Source organism: Trichechus manatus, unplaced genomic scaffold, assembly GCF_000243295.1.
Source record: "Trichechus manatus latirostris isolate Lorelei unplaced genomic scaffold, TriManLat1.0 scaffold00101, whole genome shotgun sequence".
In the NCBI taxonomy this organism is placed as follows: Eukaryota; Metazoa; Chordata; class Mammalia; order Sirenia; family Trichechidae; genus Trichechus; species Trichechus manatus.
The window spans coordinates 9,543,431-9,567,012 of record NW_004444037.1 but is presented as its reverse complement, the minus strand read 5'-3'; the positions used below and the strand labels follow the sequence as shown (position 1 = coordinate 9,567,012).

At 34.3% G+C, this 23,582-nt stretch overlaps 1 protein-coding gene across 18 annotated transcripts in view; it reads right to left on the bottom strand.

Annotated features, from left to right (window-relative positions):
- FRYL (FRY like transcription coactivator) overlaps positions 1-23,582 on the bottom strand; it is a 281,765-nt gene that overhangs the window by 88,973 nt on the left and 169,210 nt on the right. For 14 of the 18 annotated variants that reach the window (XR_002825074.1, XM_023737361.1, XM_023737369.1 and 11 more), the window contains 12 exons: positions 23,333-23,434; positions 20,456-20,500; positions 17,517-17,620; positions 17,190-17,298; positions 14,070-14,156; positions 13,108-13,279; positions 12,535-12,667; positions 9,353-9,460; positions 5,423-5,660; positions 3,093-3,278; positions 2,757-2,843; positions 1,241-1,509 (listed from right to left, as the gene is read on the bottom strand). Coding sequence is in view for 17 of the 18 variants with exons in the window: in XM_023737361.1 (XP_023593129.1) it covers positions 1,241-1,509; positions 2,757-2,843; positions 3,093-3,278; positions 5,423-5,660; positions 9,353-9,460; positions 12,535-12,667; positions 13,108-13,279; positions 14,070-14,156; positions 17,190-17,298; positions 17,517-17,620; positions 20,456-20,500; positions 23,333-23,434 (1,640 nt within the window). In the remaining variant the exon portion in view is untranslated. The remainder of the gene's footprint in view (positions 1-1,240; positions 1,510-2,756; positions 2,844-3,092; positions 3,279-5,422; positions 5,661-9,352; positions 9,461-12,534; positions 12,668-13,107; positions 13,280-14,069; positions 14,157-17,189; positions 17,299-17,516; positions 17,621-20,455; positions 20,501-23,332; positions 23,435-23,582) is intronic. The other 4 variants (XM_004382915.2, XM_012557427.2, XM_023737374.1 and 1 more) reach the window with 1 other exon arrangement.

Genomic DNA, 23,582 nt, shown 5'->3' with positions numbered 1-23,582 from the left:
TGTCTACATATATGCAAGAGTTAGTTAACGTGTTTGCTGTGAACCAAGAGGCTGGTGGTTTGAGTCTACCCAGAGGTGCCTTGGAAGAAAGGCCTAGTGATCTGCTTCTAAAAAAAAACCAGCCATTGAAAACCCTATGGAAAAACAGTTCTACTTTGACACACATGGGGTCATCAGGAGTTAGAGGCACTTGATGGCAACTAGCTTGTTGGTGTGTGTATATATATACACACACACACCAAATATACATACATATATACATACATTATTCAAAAGAAGCTATGATTATTCTAGTTTGGAGGTGTAAGAGAAGGCTTTAAAAATAAGGTGGAATTTGAGATATGTCAGATAATGGACATGCAGGGATGGAGAAAACAAAAGAATTCTAGACTCATGTGAACAAAAGCCCACAGAATGGAAACTGTAGACCACATTTAGTGAACTTTGCAAGGTTCGTTTTGGTTCTAACATAAGAGTATGTGGATGGCAGGATAAAAAAGTAAGGAAAAAAGTACAGATTGGAGCTAGGTTTGGAAAGCCTTTAATGCAAGTGTATAATGTTGTGTTTATCCACACGTTGGGCTTTTGAAGGGAAGTCATATAATGAAAGGACTCATTCCATATAATCTAATCTATGGCATAATGGATGAGGTGAAATCAAGAAGCCAAACTCACATTCAAAAATTATCTTCCATATTTAAGAGCAAGAAGAAATTAACCGCAGTTTATAATGAGCTTGGTCAACTCTGCATCACATTAGCAATTATTCCACATCTTTACCATTATCCTCAAAACCACCACCCAATGCTATTATCACTACTCCTTATTAGCAGATGGTCTTCCCTATAATGCCATCTGGAAAAGTAAGGCCATTGACCTTGGATCCTCTCTTCCTCTTGTCTTTCATCTACAGACTTATCTATACCCACACCCACACTTAACTTCAGATCCTTTCCTCATTAATTCTTCCCTTCAATACAGATTCACTGGACACATGTACCAAACACAGTGTTAATAAGTAGCAATTATAACTTGGTTGGTGAGACTAAATTACATGAAAAGAGCAAAGGAATTATATGAATGTACCCTATACAATTTTCTTCTCCCTCCTTAATACATCAAAATAGCATGCATGACATAGTATTTATAGAATTGCCTAACTTACACAGCTTTTTGAATACATATATTAGGAAAGCTGACAGTATATAAATTTTTAATTTATTCTAGCAAAATAACTTACTTTATATCAACCTGCGGGGACAACAATTGAAGTCTTGTGTATGCAAACATCCAAGCATAGCTCACAGCTGTAGAGCAGTGTTTTGGAAGGTTTTCTTGCTTTAAAAAACTGGAGAGACTTAAAATCCATGGGTCTTGGCCTTGGGTCACATGTGCAAATATCCATATATGTGATGGACTAATCACATCAAACTGGTGGCTAATTGGAGAAGAGTTCCATTCTGCTAACGTTTGCAAATCTATTGAGCTAGGGCAATACAGTAAAGCAGTCTGTGTAAAGAAAAAAAGAACTGATTATTGCACATTTCAATCTTTCAAAGTTTTGTCATGTAAATTGTTTTATACTGAAGTGGTCTATTGGTAGTTTCTAGAACAGAGGTTCTTAAACAGGAATATATGAGGTCACAGGTGGGTTGTAGGGAGTAGTAAACCCCTGAATGTAAATTTTTCTGGGCATGTCCATTCACATGGTTTTCTGGAGAAGGATTCCATAACTTTAATTAGTCTCAAAAGGATTTACAAAGCAAAAAAGTTAAGAACCACTACTTAAAAAAAACAAAAACAAATGGAGTCTTAAACTGAACGGAGGCTCTATTCACTCAGTAATTCACCCACGATGAGCATATTTATGAAGCACCTACTATGAGCTAGGCGCTGCTTCAGGCACTAGAAGAGAGTCATCTATTATTCTCTTTGTTGGCAAAATTCTTTAATTGAATTCTTTAAATTGTACATATTTTTAATCATATCTTCAGTTCATAAAGAGATTTAAAAATTATTTTCCTTTATTGTATATACCTTATGGGTTATAAGAGTCAAGTGTTAATGCAGAAAGCACATATATCTCTTGTTCGTGTATTCCAAAACAGGAAGAAAAAAATTCAAGTAGTAAATTTTGATAGTCAATCTTTTGGCATCAACAAAGGAAACTTGACATGTGGCCTTTTTTTAAAACACCAACTAAGAAAATTTGCTTAAGTTTTCTTAGGAATATATTTGTTGACAAAGTGTATCCATTTTAATGAATCAAATTACATGTGGCTTTAGCATAAAATGTTCCACAGTTAATCTATTGCACTTAAACTCATGTGGTAAAGCAAATGAAAAACGTTTACTGAAGAAGCGGAGTGTAATTTTTTGTTTCAAATTTCAATAGAAATTTTTTCCCACAGCACTTTAACCAGTACCCCTATGTTTAGGTTATTATATGCTATAATAAACAGCAAATAATAATCAATAGTAACATTAGCTTTATGGAAAACTTCTCAAATTGGAATCTTACAAACATAAAGAATTTTTATTTCTGTGAGGAAGACTACTAACCACAGCAGAAACTAATGCCACCTTCCAAGTTTTTTTTTTTTTTAAATTCTAAAACTTTACAGTTTTCAAAAATACTTCCTAATACATTACTTTTGTTTAAGGGGATTCAATTATGTATTTATGTACATATGTTAAGACATGAACTGTCTTAACTTCCAAAACAAAACTGAGTAGCATTACATCATCATACTTACCTGATCGGCCCCAGTGAGATGTATGAAGCTCTCAAGAATGGATGGGCTCAGCCTGTCCATCACGTCTATCGCTAATTCATCATCACCCTATAAAAAAGATATTATAGTACTAAAAAACTTTAGAAATGCTAAAGAAAAGTAGCCACACATAAGTACACATTGGAAGTTCATGTCAGCACTATGTGTTACAAATGGAATTGAAGGCAGGCTGGTTAGTGCAGATGTTACAAAAAAACACTTTGTTAAAAAGTGAATTATAGCTACATGGTAGTAAGAGAAATGGGATACAGGTGGACAAAAAGATAGTTTCTAAGTATTTCATTTCATAAATCTTACCTTAGGTATTTCTAAAAGTGCAAATAAAGTCCGTATTTCTCTAAGGACACTAACGGCTAGTCTCCTGGTGGCAGGTCGGCTGCTACAGAGAATGACAAGTGCAAACCCTTCGACCACATGGAATACACTGGAATATGGACTTTTTTCCAGAGAAGGGGGATGAGAAGCTCCATCAGCTACACCATGCTTGAAAAATAAATTGAAGTTAAAAATAAAATGAGAAGAAATATATGTATAGACATTCTAGTAAAACAATAAAGAGTAAAATAAATCACAGAAATTATGACTACAGGTCTACCTCAGCTCAAACAATTTAAATAGTATTTAATTTATAAAAATATAATATTGCACGCAGTGAAAAAAGCATTTAACTGGTAGCCTAAACATGAATTCTGTACCTGTCACACTCCGACTACTTTGTAACATTGTGTGGTGTGATGGATTGCTTTTACATGGCCTTTCTCACCATGGTCTTGTAACTCTAAATGATTTAGTGGGACTATGCAAACAAGGTCCATGGAACCCTAACAAGGGGGATTGGTTAGTTTTGCCATCCCACTAGGCTTAAAAGAGAGCCAATCCTGGGGTGGTGGTGGGAGGGCTCACTACCACCAAGAAAGAAAAGGTAGGAGTGAAGTGCGTCCTTTGGACCTGGGATCCCTGTGCTGAGAACATCCTAGACCCAGGAGACAGAGAGAGCCATAACACCAGAGATGGTGCAACATGGTGAGAAGTGAAAGCAGAACCAGGAGACCAGCACACTCACTGTAACCACCTTGCTTCATGGGATGGGATGCCCACTGTACAAGACAGTGCAGTGGGCTTCCCATGCCACGGAGCAAGGTGGTTACAGTGAGCGTGCCAACCAAAGGAGTGAGAGAGCTGAGAGCCTTTGGGCCAAGGCTTACTGGCGGAGTGGCGTGCCTTCCAGGCACTTACTGGCAGAGCTAAAGTACTTTGTAGCACTTGCCCATTGGGGATACAGGCCGGGTCAAGGGGCCGAGAGCCAGAGAAAGGCCTTCTTGCGGTCAAGACTGAGACGAGGCTGTCTGATTGAAGAACTGTATCCTGAATTGTAGCCTGTTACTTCCCTAATAAACCCTATAACTGTGAGTATGGCCTGTGAGTTCCATGGGGCAACTGCAACGAATTATTGAACCCAGCAGAGAAGTAGAGAGTGCCATGGGAGGGATGGCTGGTGTCAGAATCGGTAAAAAGGTTGGAGGGTGGAGGTATGTCTGACCTCCACCTCACAGGAATAAGCCTTGAGCTGTTGATACTGATAATGATTCTCCTCCCGTCTTGTGAAGTTAAGATGAGGAGGTCTGATACTGCTGCCACGTCATCTTTACAGTTGGTACCATTTTTACACCTTGGAACTTGTGGAAAATAAGGGGATTGGATTAGATCCTTCATTTTCAAAGTATGGACCAGCAGTAGGGCATCAGCATCTGTGAGCTTTTTAGAGAAAGAATCTCAGATACCTGGTGATTTGCCTGCTGATTAAAGGTTGAGAAGGTGGACTGAACTAAATAAAAAAGCTCTAAAATATCAATGTTCTATGATTTATACATTAACTATTGTCATAAAGGAAACCCTGGTGGCAAGTGGTTAAGAGCTGCAGCTGCTAACCAAAAAGTCGGCAGTTCGAATCCACCAGGTGCTCCTTGGAAACTACAGGGCAGTTCTACACTGTCCTGTATGTCGCTATGAGCTGGAATCGACTCGACAGCAGTGGGTTTGGTTGTTTTTTTTTAAATTATCATAAAAGGAGCCCTGGTGGCACAGTGGTTAAAGCACTCAGCTGCCAACCAAAAGGTTGGTGGTTCAAATCCAACAGCCACTCCATGGGAAAAAGAAGTGGCAGTCTGCTTCCGTAAAGATTTACAGCCTTGGAAATTATATGGGGCAGTTCTACTCTGTCCTAGAGGGTTGCTATGAGTTGGAATCAACTCAGTGGCAGTGGGTTTGGTGTGTTATTATCATAAATCAACAATCTGAGCCGCTTATATGGTTGTGAAGCAAGGAATGGTGTCATGGATAAAACAATCAAATAATCCAAAGGGCAGACTATTAAAATTTCTTATTACATTGGTTTTAAATATACTGGAAACAGCCTAAATGTAAGCTAGAATTAACTCTACTTCCTAAGTTCATTAAAAACTAACTGTTACCAAAGAAAGAAAGTTAGAAAGGTTAGACACATACAAACACCATATATTTAATACAGAAACTATAGACTATGAATACGTTAAAAGTGAGTAGAACTGTATATTATCAACATTTACCACTGACTACATACAAAAGGACAACACAAAAGAGTTTGGTACCTGTGATTCCTGGTTTCTGTTATGCATTTGTGCTGCTTGTTTCCACTGATTTATTAATTGTACCAACATCTTTACAGCATTATCGAGAAGCGTCGGATGGACATCAGTCACTTCACGAACAATAAAATAAACAAATCCTGAAAGAACATCCTCCCGCCAATCTGGAAAATCAAGCATCAATGCCTGCAGAGTATTGAAAGCCAGAGCACGCAGTTCTTCATCCATATGAATCGTGAGCCTACCAAGAACAAAATTCTATTAGCAAACCACAAAACCTTTCAAATAAATAAAACTTAACACTAAAATCTTATAAACTTATGTCCTTTCTCAATTGTTTTGCAAGAAATATAAAGACAGCAACCAATGTTCACTTTTTTTGTGCTATACTTATCTTTACGCTAGACTATATCCCTTTGTTTAAATTCACATATGAATATTAGTTGGTACTTCTACTATAATTCAGAATAACAAGTTTGATCATATTTTAAATGCTTTACTTTAGAAAATAATACAGACAATATATATCAGAATTCCATTTTAAAAATTCTTTAATCCTTAAATTACCATACGCTGTTATAGTCAATCAAAAATTATGCCCAATCATATCAATATCTTAACACTATTTCACACTTAGTCAGCCCTCTGTTATCACTGGAAAGGACATGACTTATCTCCATTATTTCATTTATGTTGCTGAGGTTACAGTTAAATATAAGATGGGTGATTATGAAGAAAGAAATACAACAAATAAAAATGGAATCAATTTAACAGAACTAATTCTTGAAGGTGAGAATGAGAACAAATTTAGGAGTAACATCATAAATGGGGTATGCCTAGAAAAAAATTAAAAATGAAATACTGTCAACTCAAAACAGAAGGTCCTAAAGAGAGTTTAAGTCTAAATGAGTAAGGGAAGAGGCTACATAAAACTACCTTTTAAAGACATCGAAACAATATGTGGACATGAACACAATTTTGGTTACAGGATTTTAAACAGAACACAAGGAAGAGAGTGATAAACAAGAACACCACAAAAGATGGCTGCCATAGTTAAGCTACCAATATTTAATACTATATGAATAAGTTTCTGATTTGGGTCTGAAGAGGATTATTCTAGTGATTACCGTAAGGACAAATGTGTCAGAGTTAGAAATAGCCTACATGAATAAAATAAGTAGGTAATATTAAAAATAATGCCACAATTACATGCTTGGGAAGCTGGGAAGATGGAGTTATCCACAATGACAGAGGAGGAAAGTTGTGTGATTTAGGAGAAAGGAGGTATCAGTCTTTACTCTGCTGAACTCAGTTCTGGTCTTCACTAAGCCAACCTTCAACTGACAATGAGACTGAAGAGAAAATTTATTACCACTAGACAGACTTGGGAATAAACTACAAAGCAGCAGCAGTTATATTAGCACATCAGAAATATCATACAGGGTCAGATTAAGGACCTCTAGCCCAGTATTCTGCCTCTGATAGGGGAATCAAGGGAGACAGTATGGGACAGAAGAGTGATTAACCCCTGAGATGCTGACTTTAAAGGTTATTTCAATATCCTTTAAATAGGAATGTGTAAATATCCATCTTACACCTATCTGTGTGACGGAGAATATGTATGTTATGATTTAACTAGTTGAACAAGAATACAATATATAAAATGGCTAATTAAGGGCAAGGAAAATAATTAACATCTTTTAGAGATTGTATACTGGTCTACAAATTTACAATACATCTCTATTTTGTTCGTTTGCTTGCTTTATTTTTAAGTAAATAAGATTTAGACATCATAATTCCAAATTATAGGAGTAGGGGGCAAAACAGATCCTAGAATCCACCTTTCCACTGAGTAACTCAATTGTTTTTGTTAATTGCCATCAAGTCAATTCTGACTCATGGCTATTCCATGTGTGCCAGAGTAGAATTGCTCCATAGGGTTTTCAAAGCTGTGACTGGTCAGAAGCAGATCATCAGGCCTGTCTTCTAAGGAGCCTCTGGGTGGGTTCAAACTGCCAATTCTTTGGCTAGTAGGCGAGCGCTTAACGGTCTGCACCACCCAGGGACTCTTGTAAATTAATTAGTAAATGAATATAATAGGGAAAAGAAGCAAAACAAACTCATCTATAGTTCAGATGTTTGCTCCTTCGCTAGGTTTCCCCACCCCTGCCCTTTGTAGATGCAGTTTCATTTTGGTGGGGGGAACTCAGATGAGCTGAGTTCTTCCCTCCACCATCCACAAAGATGTAGGTGAGTTAATCTGAGGTGTGCAATAAGAGCAGAACTGAATGGTAGTTGTTTACTCCTTTCCCAAGGAAGCAGTCATAAATAATTCAAACCTCCGTTCCCTCCCTAATGTTGACATAAATCTTTGTAACTCTGCAATTCAGTTCCTAGAGAAAATTAAAAGAATGGGACAGGAATGAATTTTTCTTACAGTACAAAGTTTCAAAGTAACCCCCTTTTCTCCTCATAATCCTAAAGGTAGGCAAATACCATTCTGTCTCTGATGGCAACCTGCAATAGTTGAGGATAAGGGTGGCACATGGATGTTTGAAATGCTAGGAGTTTTCAAAAGGGGGGGGGGGCAAAAAGAGCTGTCTATTAAGTGTTCATTATGAGTTTAACCTAAGCCTTAGTGGTGAGTGCCTGGCAACCAGTAAACATCTTTCAATATGAATATCACTGCTCCATCACGGTCATTGTACTTGGTTTTCCATCTACGACAGGGGTCGGCAAACTATGGTCCTATCCAGACTGGTGCTACTTTTTATAAACAGTTTTACTGGAACACAGTCACACCCACTCCTTATACACTGTCTATGGCTGCTTTTACAAGACATTGGCAGAGATGAATAGCTGCCACAGAGACCTTATGACTTGCAAAGTCTAAAATATTTACTGGATTTCCTTTTACCAAGACCCCACGTCTTCTTCTTTCTTGGTTTACTTCCTTGTTTTGGAGAATCACATTATGAGAAAAGGTTTAGAAAAGTGAAAAAAGACTTGGTAGCTTACATGACTGAAGATAAAATTCTCATATTTGATAGTCCGGCTAAGTACAGAAGAGTAGGTTTGAAACTTCTTTTCTTCAGAAATTTAAAGATAATGCTCTATTGTCTTCCAGGATTCAGTCCTGCTCTTACAAATCTGTACATCATTCTAATTTCTAATTTAACTTGGCAATTTATCTTTCCACATCAGGAAGCTTTTAGATCTTCTTAATCTTCAGTGTTCTAAAATTTGATGACATGCACTGGTCCTTTGTAGAAAAGTTTGCTGACTTCCAGTCTCAGGAATCCTTAATTTTATCAATAAAGGGTCATCACCTCAACTTACAATTATTTTGGGAAGCTAGTATTTAAGTTTGGTTATAATGTTATTTACTCATTTTATAGAGCTATGACATACCTAATTGAGGAAAGAGAGACAAACACTTGAACCCTATGAGTTTTGCCCTAGGAGAAAAGGTGAAAACAAGAACTGGTCACCATCCTAGATCCTTAGGAAACAGGTGAAGTAGTAAACACAATAATTAACTGCCTAGTTGGGCATCATCATACACTGATAATACCCACACTGTAAAAACATAATGTATTATATAAATCCCAGGGAATCTCCCTAGATGTAAAGCATTTAAAAACTACTGCTTTAGTAAGCTTTGACACAGATCACATATGATCATGTATAACAACTGAAAAACAGGATTTACAGGGGAATGCAGAAGAACTTTACAAGTTAAAAATGAGTAGGGAGAACATGTTGAACAAGAAATAAATGAAAAAATGGGAGTTTAGAAAGTAAATCAAATAAAGGATTAAAAAATGTCTTTACTATTACTTTTTAAAGTGATAATAGTAACAGGGTGTATTAGTAATTTAAAGGGAGAGAAAGCAATAAAAATCAACATAGTAAACGATAATTCTCATTTACCTTGCTAACAATTCAATGAGATCTGTTCTGCTCATGCCATCAGGAATCAACCTTGGAATAGCAGCAATGCATGTTCTAAACAAATCAATTTTGGGTTTTCTTTCCCCTCTGAAAAATATATCACAACAATAAGGATTAATAAGAAGTATATTACATATGTGTATGGGGTGAATTGTGTCCCTCCTCAAAACATGCATTGTAAATCATAATCTCTATACCTGTGGATGTAATCCCATTGGGAATAGGGTTTTCTTCGTTACGTTAATGGGGCCGTATCAGGGTGGGGTGTGTTTAAATCAATCATTTTTGAGATATAAAAGGAGCAGATTAGGCACAGAAGCAAGGAAGCACAGACGGGGGAAAGATAGAGGCTGAAAAGAGACAAGGACCCTCCCCTAGAGCTGAGAGAGAAAACCAGTGCCCTGAATTCGGACTTCTAGCCTCCTAAACTGTGAGAAAAAAAAAATTCTGTTCGTTAAAGCCACCCACTTGTGCTATTTCTGTTACAGCAGCACTAAGAAACTGAAACAATATGCTAGATAATAAACGCAAACTTGGAAATTTAATTACAGAAAATAGGAAACCCCCAAAGAAAAAAAGTTTAATGTATTTAATACGAAAAAAGCCCATACAAATCCATAAAACATTACCAGTTTATAAACGGACAAAAGAATACAGAGATAATTCAGGGAAGAAAATACAGCTAGCAAGCAAAAAGATTTTCAGTAATTACACAACAAGGATAACAATTATTATTAAATATTATTAGATAATATCATTTAGTAAAATTATTAGTGATTTAGAATAAAATCAATATTTTATTAGCATATATAATAAAATTAATTACATGTTATTTACTAAATAATATTGTTTAGTTATTAAAGAATAAATAATGACATTACTGTTAAATAATCAAATATTAGTTATTATTTGGGGCCTGTAAACTAACCAAAAAAATTTTATTTTATTTTCATTTAATGTCCTATACTAACAAGGGTCTTGAAAAACAAACTATATGACTCATATATCACGGTTGGTAATGTGTGCTCTAGTCTTTCTACTTTCCTTCAGGATAAAAATATTTTAAATCTTTATGTAATAAAATATATCATTTTTTGAAAATCCTGGCTCCTCCAGAGGCTTGCTACAATTTAATTCTACTATATTTTCTTGCAGGAGCCCTGATGGCATAGTGGTTAAGAGCCTGGCTGCAAACCAAAAGGTTGGCAATTCAAATCTACCAGCCGCTCCTTGGAAACCCCATGGGGCAGTTATACTCTGTCCTATAGAGTCACTATGAGTCAGAACCAACTCGACAGCACCTAACAACAACATATTTTCTTACAGTTATTCAGTGATTTTATTTATTTTAAATGTTTAACAACTTAATACAGTAGTTTTTATTTTGATCTATATTTCAAGGTGAGGCTTTTAATTATTTTTTCCAAATGCTATGCAGTTGGCCCGATAAAATAATCCTAAAGAAAAGAATCTGGATGTTTTAAGTGTTTTGGGCCAGTATCTTTTATAGTAGCCATGGACTGCTGACTTGTAGAGATTTTATATATAGTCAACTCTCGCTTTGCACGAGTCTGATATGTACATATTTCAAGTTTTCAAAATTTAGTTAAATAACACTAATCCTCCAACAACACATTCAAATTTCAGTTACCACATATTAAGGGGCGGGGGAGTTGCTGTTGAGTCAATTCCAACTCATGGCGACCCCATGTGTGTCAGAGTAGAACTGTGCTCCATAGCGTTTTCAGTGGCTCATTTTTTGGAAATAGATCGTCAGGTCTTTCTTCTGAGTTGCCCCTGGGTGGGCTCAAACTGACAACCTTTTGGTTAGCAGCCAAGAATGTTAACCTTTTGCATCACTCAGGGTCTCACCATATAGCAACTACATATAATTGCATAACCAAACTTCGCCGTTAGCTCTTTAATCCACAAATCACTATGTATTATGCAGATATGCATCATGATCAGGACCAATCATATCTCTTCTTTCAAAGACTGTCAGTGATTGGTCATTGTGCATCTGTTATTCAGGTCATGCACAGGCAGCAAAATGTATAGTTGCATTGCTTCCTTGTCTCCCAGTGATAAACTCATGTGACACTTTATAGAATGTATAATTAAAAGAGTGAACTGGCCTCCAAAGATGAAAGTGCAGTAAAGAAATGAAGAATGATATTACTGGAAGTGAAATTCAAATTGAATGTAAATGGAGTTATAGAAAAAACAGCTGACCAGGGAATGTCGATATTGCTGCCATTCAAAGCTCTAGATACGCAGCCAGAGAAACTGAGTGGTACAAATTTATTGACAGAAATGAGGAAAGTGGTTGAGACTAAAAGGATGAAGATGTCCCAGAGGAAATAACACAGGCAAAAAAAATAAAAAACTTCACATTAAAGAAACTCTAAGAGATATTAGTATATACTAATACGTAGTAACTGTATATGAAATAAATATAAATGAGGTCAAATATCCATTTTGGCATTGAAGACCTATAATGCAGGCATTAATATCCAAAGAAAGATCTTTCCTTACCCAAAATATGTAGATACTTCCTAGCAAATAAAACAAGTTGTTGCCATAAAATACATCCTTCTAATAAGACAGTCTCTAACAATAAAGAAAAAAGATGCTGGGGTGAGAAGTCGGGCAAACAGTGACAGGGCTGGGGACAGGGTGGTGTGCAATGAGGCACTGTTCCAAAAAAACAAACAAATAAAAAGCAAACAGTCATACATTATTCCCCTCTGCACCTCTGGTTCCCAGGACACAAAAATACCAGAGTTGAGATTTTCAGGTTTTCTTTCTTAGTTTATCAGGGTTCTGGGAATAAGAAGATTTATTTGACTTAATAAACCAATTAGCTCATACATCTGGAATAACCAGGATTTATGTATCACTCTTGGAATAAGTAACAACAAACTAGACTGGGATTGAGGATGACTTTTGCTATCTATACTGGTTTGAGAGCACTTTATAAAGAATTAAACTGAGCAAGTGGAGGAAATCACTGTATTTAAAACAGCAGCAGACAGAAATATGGGAGAACTCCAAAAGAGAAAGCACTTATAGTAAGGAAAGAGTTATACAGTAAGAATAACTACCTATATTCTTTTATGAAAACTAAAACAGTAAAGAAGATAAAATAATTTACTACATACGTAATCATATCTTCAGGCTCCTTATTAGACATCTGCACACTAGTCATACACATTGGTCTCCCAACTTCTTTGTCCAAATGTCTCAGAATGCTATCTAATGCTTTTCTCACTTGAGGATAATAAACTGACATTCCTAGGTGGGAGAAAAACCTCACAGTTATAAAATGTCAGAGATTAGATAAAGAATACTTACAGTCACTTTCTATAATAATAAGTGCCTATGCATCTTGAGAAGTCATAAGCTTATTGTTGCCATATAAGAGGGGAATTTCAACTATATGTATATACATTCTTCTCCCTGATGATCAGCTTCAACATACTGGAGAAATCGTGTAAAAATTATGTAAGGAAGTAAAATTAATTTGAAGGAAGAATACAATGAGTGAACAGTATTATGTGGAAAAAATAAAGATTTCACCAGAAGACTACAAAATGAAGACCTATAAATATGATAGAAAATGTATTCATTTTGTATATACTAAAATAATACATTTTAGATTTGATCATAAAAGTTTTTACAAAACAATAGTAAAATGCATTACAAAGCAATTTATTATTCCAATTAACACTAACCTATGACTTTTGCTTCTTCATCTGTCAAGGTTTTATTGAGAAAAATTTTCTTTACACGAAGAGTATTTCCTGAGGGAAGAATAACTCCTGTTGTTGGCATTGGTGGTTCACCATCTTTCTGCTGCAAACTGTCTGCTATTACAAGGAAGACTCTGAGGCCTATGTTCATTCTCTTCAGAGAAAAAAAGTTTCAAAATGAAGAAATCAGAGTGTCATACATTACATTTTTTTCCATGTTAAAAACATCTCATCAAATAACATGGGGGATGGGAAGAGGAGGGCTGATGGAAAACTAACCTTTCTTTCAACTTTTTTGACTAGTCCAGTCATTAGAGTCTGCATTAATACCAAATTCCTAAATGCCACTCATTCACTTCTCAGGTCAACTAGCTCTCCTAGTCTCTGTAAAGCTTATTTCAGGTATCTTTCATCTTTCCTCAATTCTCCTAACTTCCCACCACCTCCTCTTCTCTAAGCAGATGACTTGCCTCCTTCTTAGAAAAAATCATCAACTTTCTTCAATCTTTCATTACAAAACACACTAATCTACCTATATCCACACCTCTTCTTCCTCCTTTTTTTTCTCCTTACATTTAAGGGGATGACGATTCTAGTTGTTAGAATGCCATCTAATCCTACATTTTCAGAAACATCACACTATCAATCATCTTTTTCTTAAATCTCCAACACCTAAAACAGTGCCTGGCACAATTTTATGTGCTCAATAAGTGTTTAATGAGTGATATTTTGTAAAGAATATTTTAAATACATATCATTTAAGTAAAAGAAAACTGAGCTCTTGTCACAACTTCTAGAAGCCAGCTGAGCTGGCTAACCTGGAAAACTTCCTTTCTCAATTATTTTTCAACATGCTTACCACTAAACCATTCAGCCAGTCATCAGGAAACTGTACTCTTAAAAAAATAAAAAAATAGTATATTACTGTATTAACAATATTTTACCTCTGGATTAATGGTGAAAGTTTTAGTAGATTTTCCAACACTGAGCAGATCAAATATTATTTCTTTCATTGCAAAATCCAAACGTTCCTAGGGAGGGAAAAAAACCAATTAACAAATCTTTGAAGTTTATAAATCTAGTTGATTAAAAATATGACTATTAATATATTGCTTAATTACAAAATAAATAGTATACCTAGGAGTTATTAAACATTTCACTCCAATGCTCCATTAGAATTATAAAATTCCTCTCAAAAACCAGCTACTTTTTTTCCCCTGAAGCCCTATTCTTCCTGTCCCAGCGTGGACTCACAACTCTCTAGGCCTGATGATAGTTATTGTCTTGGGATCTCCTTTCATCATCATTCTGGGAATTCCTTTACTTTTCTCTTGTACTGGATTTCCTTTTACCAAGACCCCACGTCTTCTTCTTTCTTGGTTTACTTCCTTGTTTTGGAGAATCACATCATGAGAAAAGGTTTAGGAAAAGTGAAAAAAAACTTGGTAGCTTACACAACTGAAGATAAAATTCTCATATTTGATAGTCTGGCTGAGTACAGAATACTAGGTTTGAAATTTCCCTCCTTCAGAAATTTAAAGATAACGCTCTCTTGTCTTCTAGGCTTCAGTCCTGCTCTTACAAATCTGTACATCATTCTAATTTCTAATTTAACTTGACAATTTACCTTTCCACATCATGAAGCTTTTAGATCTTCTTAATCTTCAGTGTTCTAAAATTTGATGATATGCATTGGTAGGAAACTTTTTTCATTTATTGTATTGGGCACATGGGGTTATCTTTTCTGGAATTTCTTGCCTTTGGTTCCATAAATGCTTTTAAAACTACATTTATCTGATTATTTCTCCCAATTGTTTTCTCTTTGAACACCTTCTTCCTCCCCTATTTTCCCTATTATTCTCTTTTCTAAAAGAAAAGAGAATCTTTCCAATTCTTCTGATTTTTTTTTCCTATCAATTTCTAACTTTTTTTTTTAGTTTTCTGAATGTTCCTTTTTGTTAGTAATCTGTTCATGTTTTAATGATACAATATATTTGTCAAACATTGGAACAAGATTGTAGATAAAATTTTGTAATCTTGTATTCCCCTTTAATCATATACTAGCACAAATATTCTCGGACACTGGTTAAAATTCATCATATTAGTATATAAAAATAATCTCATATTACTAGATACTCAGTTGGATAAAATGAACATCCATGTATTTAAGTATTCTGTGGAAATCTAGAGTATCTAGGTCAACGTGAATGAACTACTTCCTAAGGCTGTAGGTAAATACTGCCAATGACTGCAGAAGAAAATGCGTCAACCGCAGTAAATGTTACCTTTAGTCAGAAGAACTCAACCAATGGATTTCAAAATAGTTCTGCCAAGTTCTACTGTCTTACGGGGTAACAGATGTAAAAGGGTATGTGCATAATGATAACAAGTGGAGCAGAGGGGACCTACAGAATGGGCAGGGCTAAAGACTTCCAATTTAACTTCAGTCACAACTCTACTTTTATTTGTCTTGGAGATTTGCTACTTATGCTAAAACTAGTTTAAAAGTAATGTGTGTAGATGGTTTGTGTCAATTTGATTTGCAAAAGCACCACGTAGAAATTAAACTGGCACTTGAAAAGCATGTAGGATTGGGAGAAATAGAAAAAGAAAAGAAAGGCAGTCAGCAGAAAAGTATAAATAAATAAATAAGAATGCTTTAAAAAAAACTGGCTAGAGGAAAATCAAAGGAATGTTCTAGAAATTTAGGTTGGGATTATAATATAATGGATTTTAAACCTGATCTTGTAGGTAGTGGGAAACTTGAAACTTTACAAGTAACAAAATGAGCTATCAAACGCTGAGTGTTTAAACTGGCAACACGTAGCCACACTGGGCAGATGGGAATGAATTGAAGGCCACTGCTTAGGAGGTTAATAAAAAAAATCAAGATGAGGAGACAAAAGTATTGCAATAGTTCAGAAAAACAGAGAACCAGGGGAGTGGATACAATCCTAGGCAAAAAAGGGAGGGAAGAGATGCAACCTAATAGTAAAAATGTTGTTAATACTGGATCTAAAGCACATTTTGCTTTAATTAATATTATTGACACACTTATACTTATGTAATTACTTCTGTGCTCCAGTAAATAGAAATATTTTCATTTTGTTTAAATATTCCTTATTTATTCACTGTCAACAATTACGTTACAGATCATCTAAATTTTCATAGTTTCAGTTCAAAGAGAAAGCAACAAATATTCTGGAATCATAGCATTATCCTAAGTCAAGGAGGTAACCCCACCTGATTTTCAAATCAGATACGCTTTCCGAGGGCTGATGCCTAAAAGGGACTGTGACCAAAACTTTGGGTTGGCTCACTCAACAGCTATTTCAATCCCCTTCTAATAAACCTTCCTTTACTTCAGGGACTAGAAATTTAAAAATTATATTTTCCAGACTCCCTTACCAAAGCAGGGTTCTGGATTTAGGTCCTGGCAAGTGGTACTCTCCTGTGAATCTTTGACTGGGAGCTGGAGTGTGAAGAGAAGGACAGGAAGAAACGAACTGATTTTACTTGTGGGGGTCATGACGGAAGCAACATGATTCTGAAGGCACCTGTGGTCCCTTCCTTATTTGGCAGCTTCCAGATGGTGGCAGAGGCAGCAGCTTCCTGGATAGTCCAATTCTGCAACGTCCTCTCAGTCATTCAGACTAGATTGTTTTCTTCAGCCCTTCTAGTGATTTTGTAATCCAGGTCACTATGAGTTGGAATTGACTCACAGCAATGGATTTAGTTTTGTTTTTTTCATTCTATCCCTTAGAAAAATCTCTTTGGGCATAAATTAGCTAATAGGTTCTATTATTCTATTATCTTTACCTAAGAACCCAGATTAATACAGAAATCAATCTACAAAAACTTTTTCTAAGACATCTTCTGAGATGCTCAGGAGGTAATCAGCATACTTTTTTCACTCTTTCTAGCATACTATTATTTTTCACTATTCAATATTAATGTTTTATTATGTTTTTAGATATACAACAAAATTTAGAACTCCCAACTTATTACAATAGGATATTCTTATAATTTACATGTATGTATGTATTATTAGGTGAGGCACTCACCTGAGCAATGAACTGAATAATCTTCACAAATATATTGAGGGGTGTATCACGAGGAACCACACTACGTGAACCTTTCGGAAAAAGTGCTGACACTATACTCATAAGACGACTATAGGGAAAAAAAATTAGTCAAAATAAGATAATGAAATTAACAGTATATTAGAAAGAAATTCTTCCTATTTCTTCATAATATAAATAGTTTTTCTTAACAAAAAGAGAATTCATATTTCTCCTAAAGATACTTTATAATGTTAACTAAAACTCCATTAGCATAATATTATTTAACAAGATTTTATTTTAAACATAATTTAAAACAATGGCACTCACCTTTGAGTTACAGTGTTGCTTTCACATTTTATTCTAATTACATAAACCCACAACAATCTATACAAAGATTCCAGTGCAACTCGAGACATTTTAGGATCTTTATTCTGTTTAAAAACAAGATGGAATAAAAATAAACTTACTTATTAATATACTTGGAATCATTTAAAATCAAAAATATTCTAAGTCAACAGCTAAAAGCCCTCTCTCCTTTTGTATGCAATATAAAAGAGGTTTAAATATGTAAGCACGTAGTTGGTATGTGGTAAGTAGAGAAAATTCAAAGTAACCATAAATAAGAAAATTCTGAGTTCTTTCTGACATTCTCAGAATAAAATACTAAAATTTTAGAATTATATCAATTATTTCTAACAACTCTAAAATTAGACATCAATTTACTTGATGGTAAACAGTTCACACAACAATACTGGCATTAATGAAGGAAAAAGGGTTACTCATCTTTGGAGTAATTCATTTACACCCCATAAACAGTTAAAACTGAAATACTGAGTTATACTCATTTCAATTCATGAAATAATGCAAAATATTACTGAGTGCATACCCTTACAAGAGGGGGTATAGTAAAGTGGGTTAAGAGCACGGACTCTGGAATTAGAACTGACTTGGTACAAATCCAAGCACATCCTTAGGAATTGCTAAATCTCTTCATGCCACAATTTCTCATCTTTAAAATGGAGATAATATGGTATCTATCTCAAAGACTAAGGAAGCTAATGTTTAAAGAACTTGGAACAGTGCTTGGCACATGTTAAATGCTCAACAAATGTTAGGTGTTAATACTTCTAACTTTGATTAAAATCAGAAAATTATTCCATTTCAATCACAATTTGATCAGCAAACCTTTACTTCATTCTAGCTGTTATAAAAAATGAAGTTCTCAAATGATCAGAGTTGTATAATGATATTTTATTGTGAATTTTGAAAATGTAGTTAATTATCATCCTTATTAGGAGAAATTATTTATTAATTGGTTCTGGGATGCATTGATTGCTGTACACTTACATTTTTATTTGAAGGATTTCATATTGTGAAACAATTGTTTTATATATACCATTTGATAAAAGAGGGTTTTTGTCAAATAGATCCTTTGTGTTCCCCTAATTTAAACTTAAGAAAACATAAAGCCTCCATTTAAAAAAGCAGTTAAAATGCATTTGGCCAAAAGTAATTTGTTACTTTAGTGTTTTAAGAATGTAGTCAATATAAATTCTGATTTTTAAAGCTACCCTAGATTTATGTGAAATTTCAACTTGTTTTTATTAGTACGCTACCAGAGACTATAATGACTCTCAGGATCATCATCTCAGTGAAACTATTAATCTCTAAATGGGAATAATTTTTTTTAATGTCAAAATTCAAAAATACGCAACTGTAGAAAGGGTTTACTATTATATTTTAAAGAAAGTAATTATGGACAGTTTACAGTAATCGCTAAGTCACCCTAAATAAACAGGGATAATTAGCATAACAATCAAGCTTTTTACAGTAAAATCTTTGAGAAAACATAACATTCTTTTCTATCACTTAGACCTAAGATATCAAATATCAAAATATGGGTTCAGTTAGCTACACATACACTCCAAATAATATTTTACATTCTTAAAATACTGTATTTTCAAAATATGATTAATAAAAATTATACTTTAAAAATATTGAAGTCTTATTCCACATAAGTTTCTGTAGCGCAACTGCTTAGTGCATTGAGCTGTTAACTGAAAGGTTGGTGGTTCGAGCCCACCTAGGGAAGGGTCTCTCATTTTGGAGCCCTAGTAGCACAGTGGTTAAGAGCTCAGCTGCTAACCAAAAGGTTGGCAGTTCGAATCCACCAGCTGCTCCTTGTAAACCCTATGGGGCAGTTCTACTCTGTCCTATAGGGTTGCTATGAGTGGGAATCAGTTCCAAGGCAATGGGTTTGGTTTGTTTTTTTATTCCATGTAAAAATCATTCCATATAAATTGTTAAACATAAAAGTATTGGACTATCTTATATTAAGTGATGAGGTATCTGGCATGAAAAAACTTGGTTTTCAAACTTCCCAAGATGGAAATGTTTACAAAGCAGACTTATTTTATATTGCACAATGTCAAAACAACAAGATAAAAAGTAATAAAACTCAATTTTTTTGTCACACTAATGCTATTATACATGTCTAAATAAAAAAAAAATCCTAAATTGATCTAAGCCTTAAGCAAAACAAAGATATATAATTTTCTAATTATAATTTTGATCTAATTTGATTAAGATCTTACATAAATTTAAAAATCCAATGATATAAATATACAACAAAATCTTGATGTCAGTCAAATATGATCTTTTCCAGCAATCATTTTTTATTGTGATAAAATATATATAATAAAACATTTGCCAATTCAACATTTTTACATGTACAATTCAATGACACTGATTATGCTTATCATGTTATACAACTATTACCACTATCCTTTTCCAAATTATTCCACCACCAGTAAAAGAAACTCAGTGCCCCTAAGGCAGCAATCATTGTAATGTTTCTTCTCTTTTTCCTGCTGTGAACCAAAAAATAGGAGTTTTTAAAACATATATCCCCCAAGATCATACTCAATCTAATCTAATCTCTCCTGAATTTCATTGGAAAATATTTTTAAATGTTTCATTTATAACAGCTAGATAATGTAAATTAGAAGATTTTAAAATTGAGAATTTGGGTGAAGAATCAGCATTCAATATTACTTCTACCTCTTAAATTCATCTTCTTAGCTTTCGTTATTATTAAAGCTTCTGAAGAATGTTCCTGCTTGTGTGCTACTCTTCTTTTATAATACTAGAAGCAGGTTTGGATAAATACATTAGACATGCAATGCAACAATGGGTAAAGGAAAAAAAAATGCCACACTTAAAGGAGATAAAGCAATATTTTACTTTGTAATGTCAACACAACTCACCTGGAGTGTTTCTATTTGTTTTCTGATACTGTTGTTAGATGGCATCTAAATAAAGCAATGTGAGACAGCAAACATAACATGAGATGCAGCACATGCATGTTAGATGAAAATAAGCACAAAACAAGACAGCTCTTCACCAAGGTCTCTATTTAGAAGAAATTTGAAATTTCCAAGAAAGTGGCCAGAAACTAAGAAAAAAAAAAATCCCACAATTTGGGCATCATAGAATACATCTACAATACTCAAACTAGAGGGAACAGTTAAAATTTTAACTACCTAATTTTTTCCTCTCATAAATGTTGCATTTAGGTTCAAACAACTTCAAAATTTTAAGAGTAAATAAGCATATACTGTAGGGAAAAAAAAAATCTCCAACTTATTTTTATATAATATCTACTCTTTTTATTCCCATTGTTCTCTCTTAATTATTGATCAGAAACTTTATAATCACTTTTCACATAAGCACTTACATTGATATAAAGATATGGGAATAGGAAAGTATCAAATTCTGCTTGGGGAAAAAATTAGAGATTTAACATTTTCAGTGAAAATAAAGTACAGTTCTCTCACATGCCATTTATGGGCATACAGGAAAATAAAGCCCATTTTTCATGGTCACCAACTTCAAAAAATGGTGTAATAATTTTAAAAAACTGCATATTGTCTTAAAGTGCCTTGAAAACTCATAAAATTTATTCTTATGACTGCAGAGAATAATGCCTTTTTAATATCCCAGAATTATAGCCAAAACTTCTCCTTAAGATATTCAGTACACCAATATTCCTTACAGTACACTCAAGGGTAACATGGTGGACCAGAAAAAGCAAGAGTTATGGAACTACTGGCTCCCTAAACATAGGTTACTCAGTTTTCTTTTTCCAGCCTCAGTTACAGTGGGAATTAAATGGGATACTGTATTTAGAGAATCTAGCATACGGTAAATATTAGTACAAATCAGTGTTAAGAAGTCATGGGTCTAAGAAAGAAAAAACTTTCACAGATTTTTTTGAAATCAAGAAATTACTTGAATCTCAAAACAAAATCAATTTAGGTAAGGCCTTTACTTTGGATCAATTTTTCCTTTAGATAAAATAAATAAATTATAACTGTTACAATGGATAACTAGCATAGTTCTGCCTTGAATGCTCAACTCCTTACCTCAACTATGCAGCCACAGTATCTAAGACTTAATAAACAGGAGCCAATGCATAAAATTTCTGCTGAATAGAGCCTTAATGTAAGTTAAGGGTTAATGGCCAAGACAACTATGTTCCAATTATTCATGCTAAGTGGCTCTTATCTCCTTAAGACTGGCAGATTGACATACCAATTAATGAAAATGGACAATATGCCAGAAATATTTAACAGGAGGTAAGGGTTCAAAGAAAACAGAGCATTTAAAACGAAAGCCTTAAGACAAAAAAAAAGTTAAAGTACTGCGAAAGTATTGCAAATATGTTAGGTGGAAACGTATATATATATAAAAAAATTCCAACAAGCAACAGAAAAGTATGAATTGTCATGAAACAAAGCAACCTTCCAGAAACACTTGAATGCATGTCTTAAAATATTTTATTAGAAGTATTAAAAATCACACTACCCAGAAAACGATCACATCCTTTTAACTACCTATGTCTATATGGATTATCAAAATAAGGAGAGAAACAAGTATAACATAATTAATTAAACAAAATTTATTTCCTAGTTGCATGACATAAAGAGTTTAAGCAAAGAGGGTATATCAATTCTTATCCAAATGTGAACAGCATTAATGTATTTCTAGGAGGAAAATAGCCGAAAGTGTTTTTCAAAGATTTATACTTTCTGTGTACCTTACTAAGAAGTCAAGGCAGTTTTGGAAATGATCAATACAATCGTGAAAAAGGTAGTTAGGATAATGTTGTCTAGTGGGTTATCCCTGAAGTAGGAAAGAGGACCCAGTCCTATTTCTCAAAATACCACAGTGACCTACATGGCCAGAGACAAGTCATTTAATCTATCAGTGCACTGGTTTCATTATCTTCAAAGTATAAGGTTTTTAATCTTGACCCTAACTTAGAGAAATATCAGGAAATGAAATATCATGTTGGCAGTGTTTCTATAACCTGTAAGCAAATATTCAAATAGGTTCATTTAACTGTATATCAGAACAGTATTCAAATCAAGCATTCGCATGCAGGCAGATGAGGACTATGCCCACATTGTGTCAGACATCACCTGTGTTCCTATCCAAAGAAGAAAAGAGGATCCTGCTAGCAGAGCATCTTGGGAAGATAATAATCCTTCAATCTCACAGCTTTGTTTTCAGTACTAAGAGAGACTGGACATGGATGTGCCAAACAGTAACCATTATCCCTTGATATAAGTCAGAAATCATTCCAGAGCTTTTACATCTGTGTGGCTTCAGAAGCACACTTTTGGATTTGGCTGGACATGTTTACAGTAAATGTGCTATTTGTGATATTTTATTATCAAAAAATTTTTTTCATATTGCTCAGATTTGAGCCAACATTACCGAATTCTCTCAAAACACATACACAAAGTAAGTATCTGGAGGTTTTTGTGATATTAATAAATATGCTTCAATTCTAAAGGACTTCACTTATTAACAAATATTTCTAGATCTAAGATAATATAAACAATAATCAATGAATATGTACAATTTTGCATCCAAGAAGACAAACTATTCAACCAAAAGTTTATTTGTGATTCACTACAGAAAGAATGAAGTACGTACAAGAAAAGGTATGTGGCAAAGTATTACTATTCCAATGTACCAACAGTAATGAAAGCTTCATTACATACACTTCAATGTGTGTGCATAAATAAATATACCACAGTTGGTATTTACAGGTCAGAAATGAGATTGTGTCTTACCTTTAAATGTGACAAACAGTTCTGTAGGAAAATATGCCAGTTATTTAAAAAAAACTGTTTCTGACTGACACATAAAAGGCAGGTAATTAGTGGATATAAAGCCTATAGGAGATAGGGAAAAGAGAATTAATGTTTTTCAGGGAAAAGTACTGGTCTTGCAAATTATATCTCATTTATTCTTTTAAACAAACAAGGAGACTAAAAGAATCTTTTATGTAGTTTTACCATGTGTAAGAAGTCACAGAGTAAT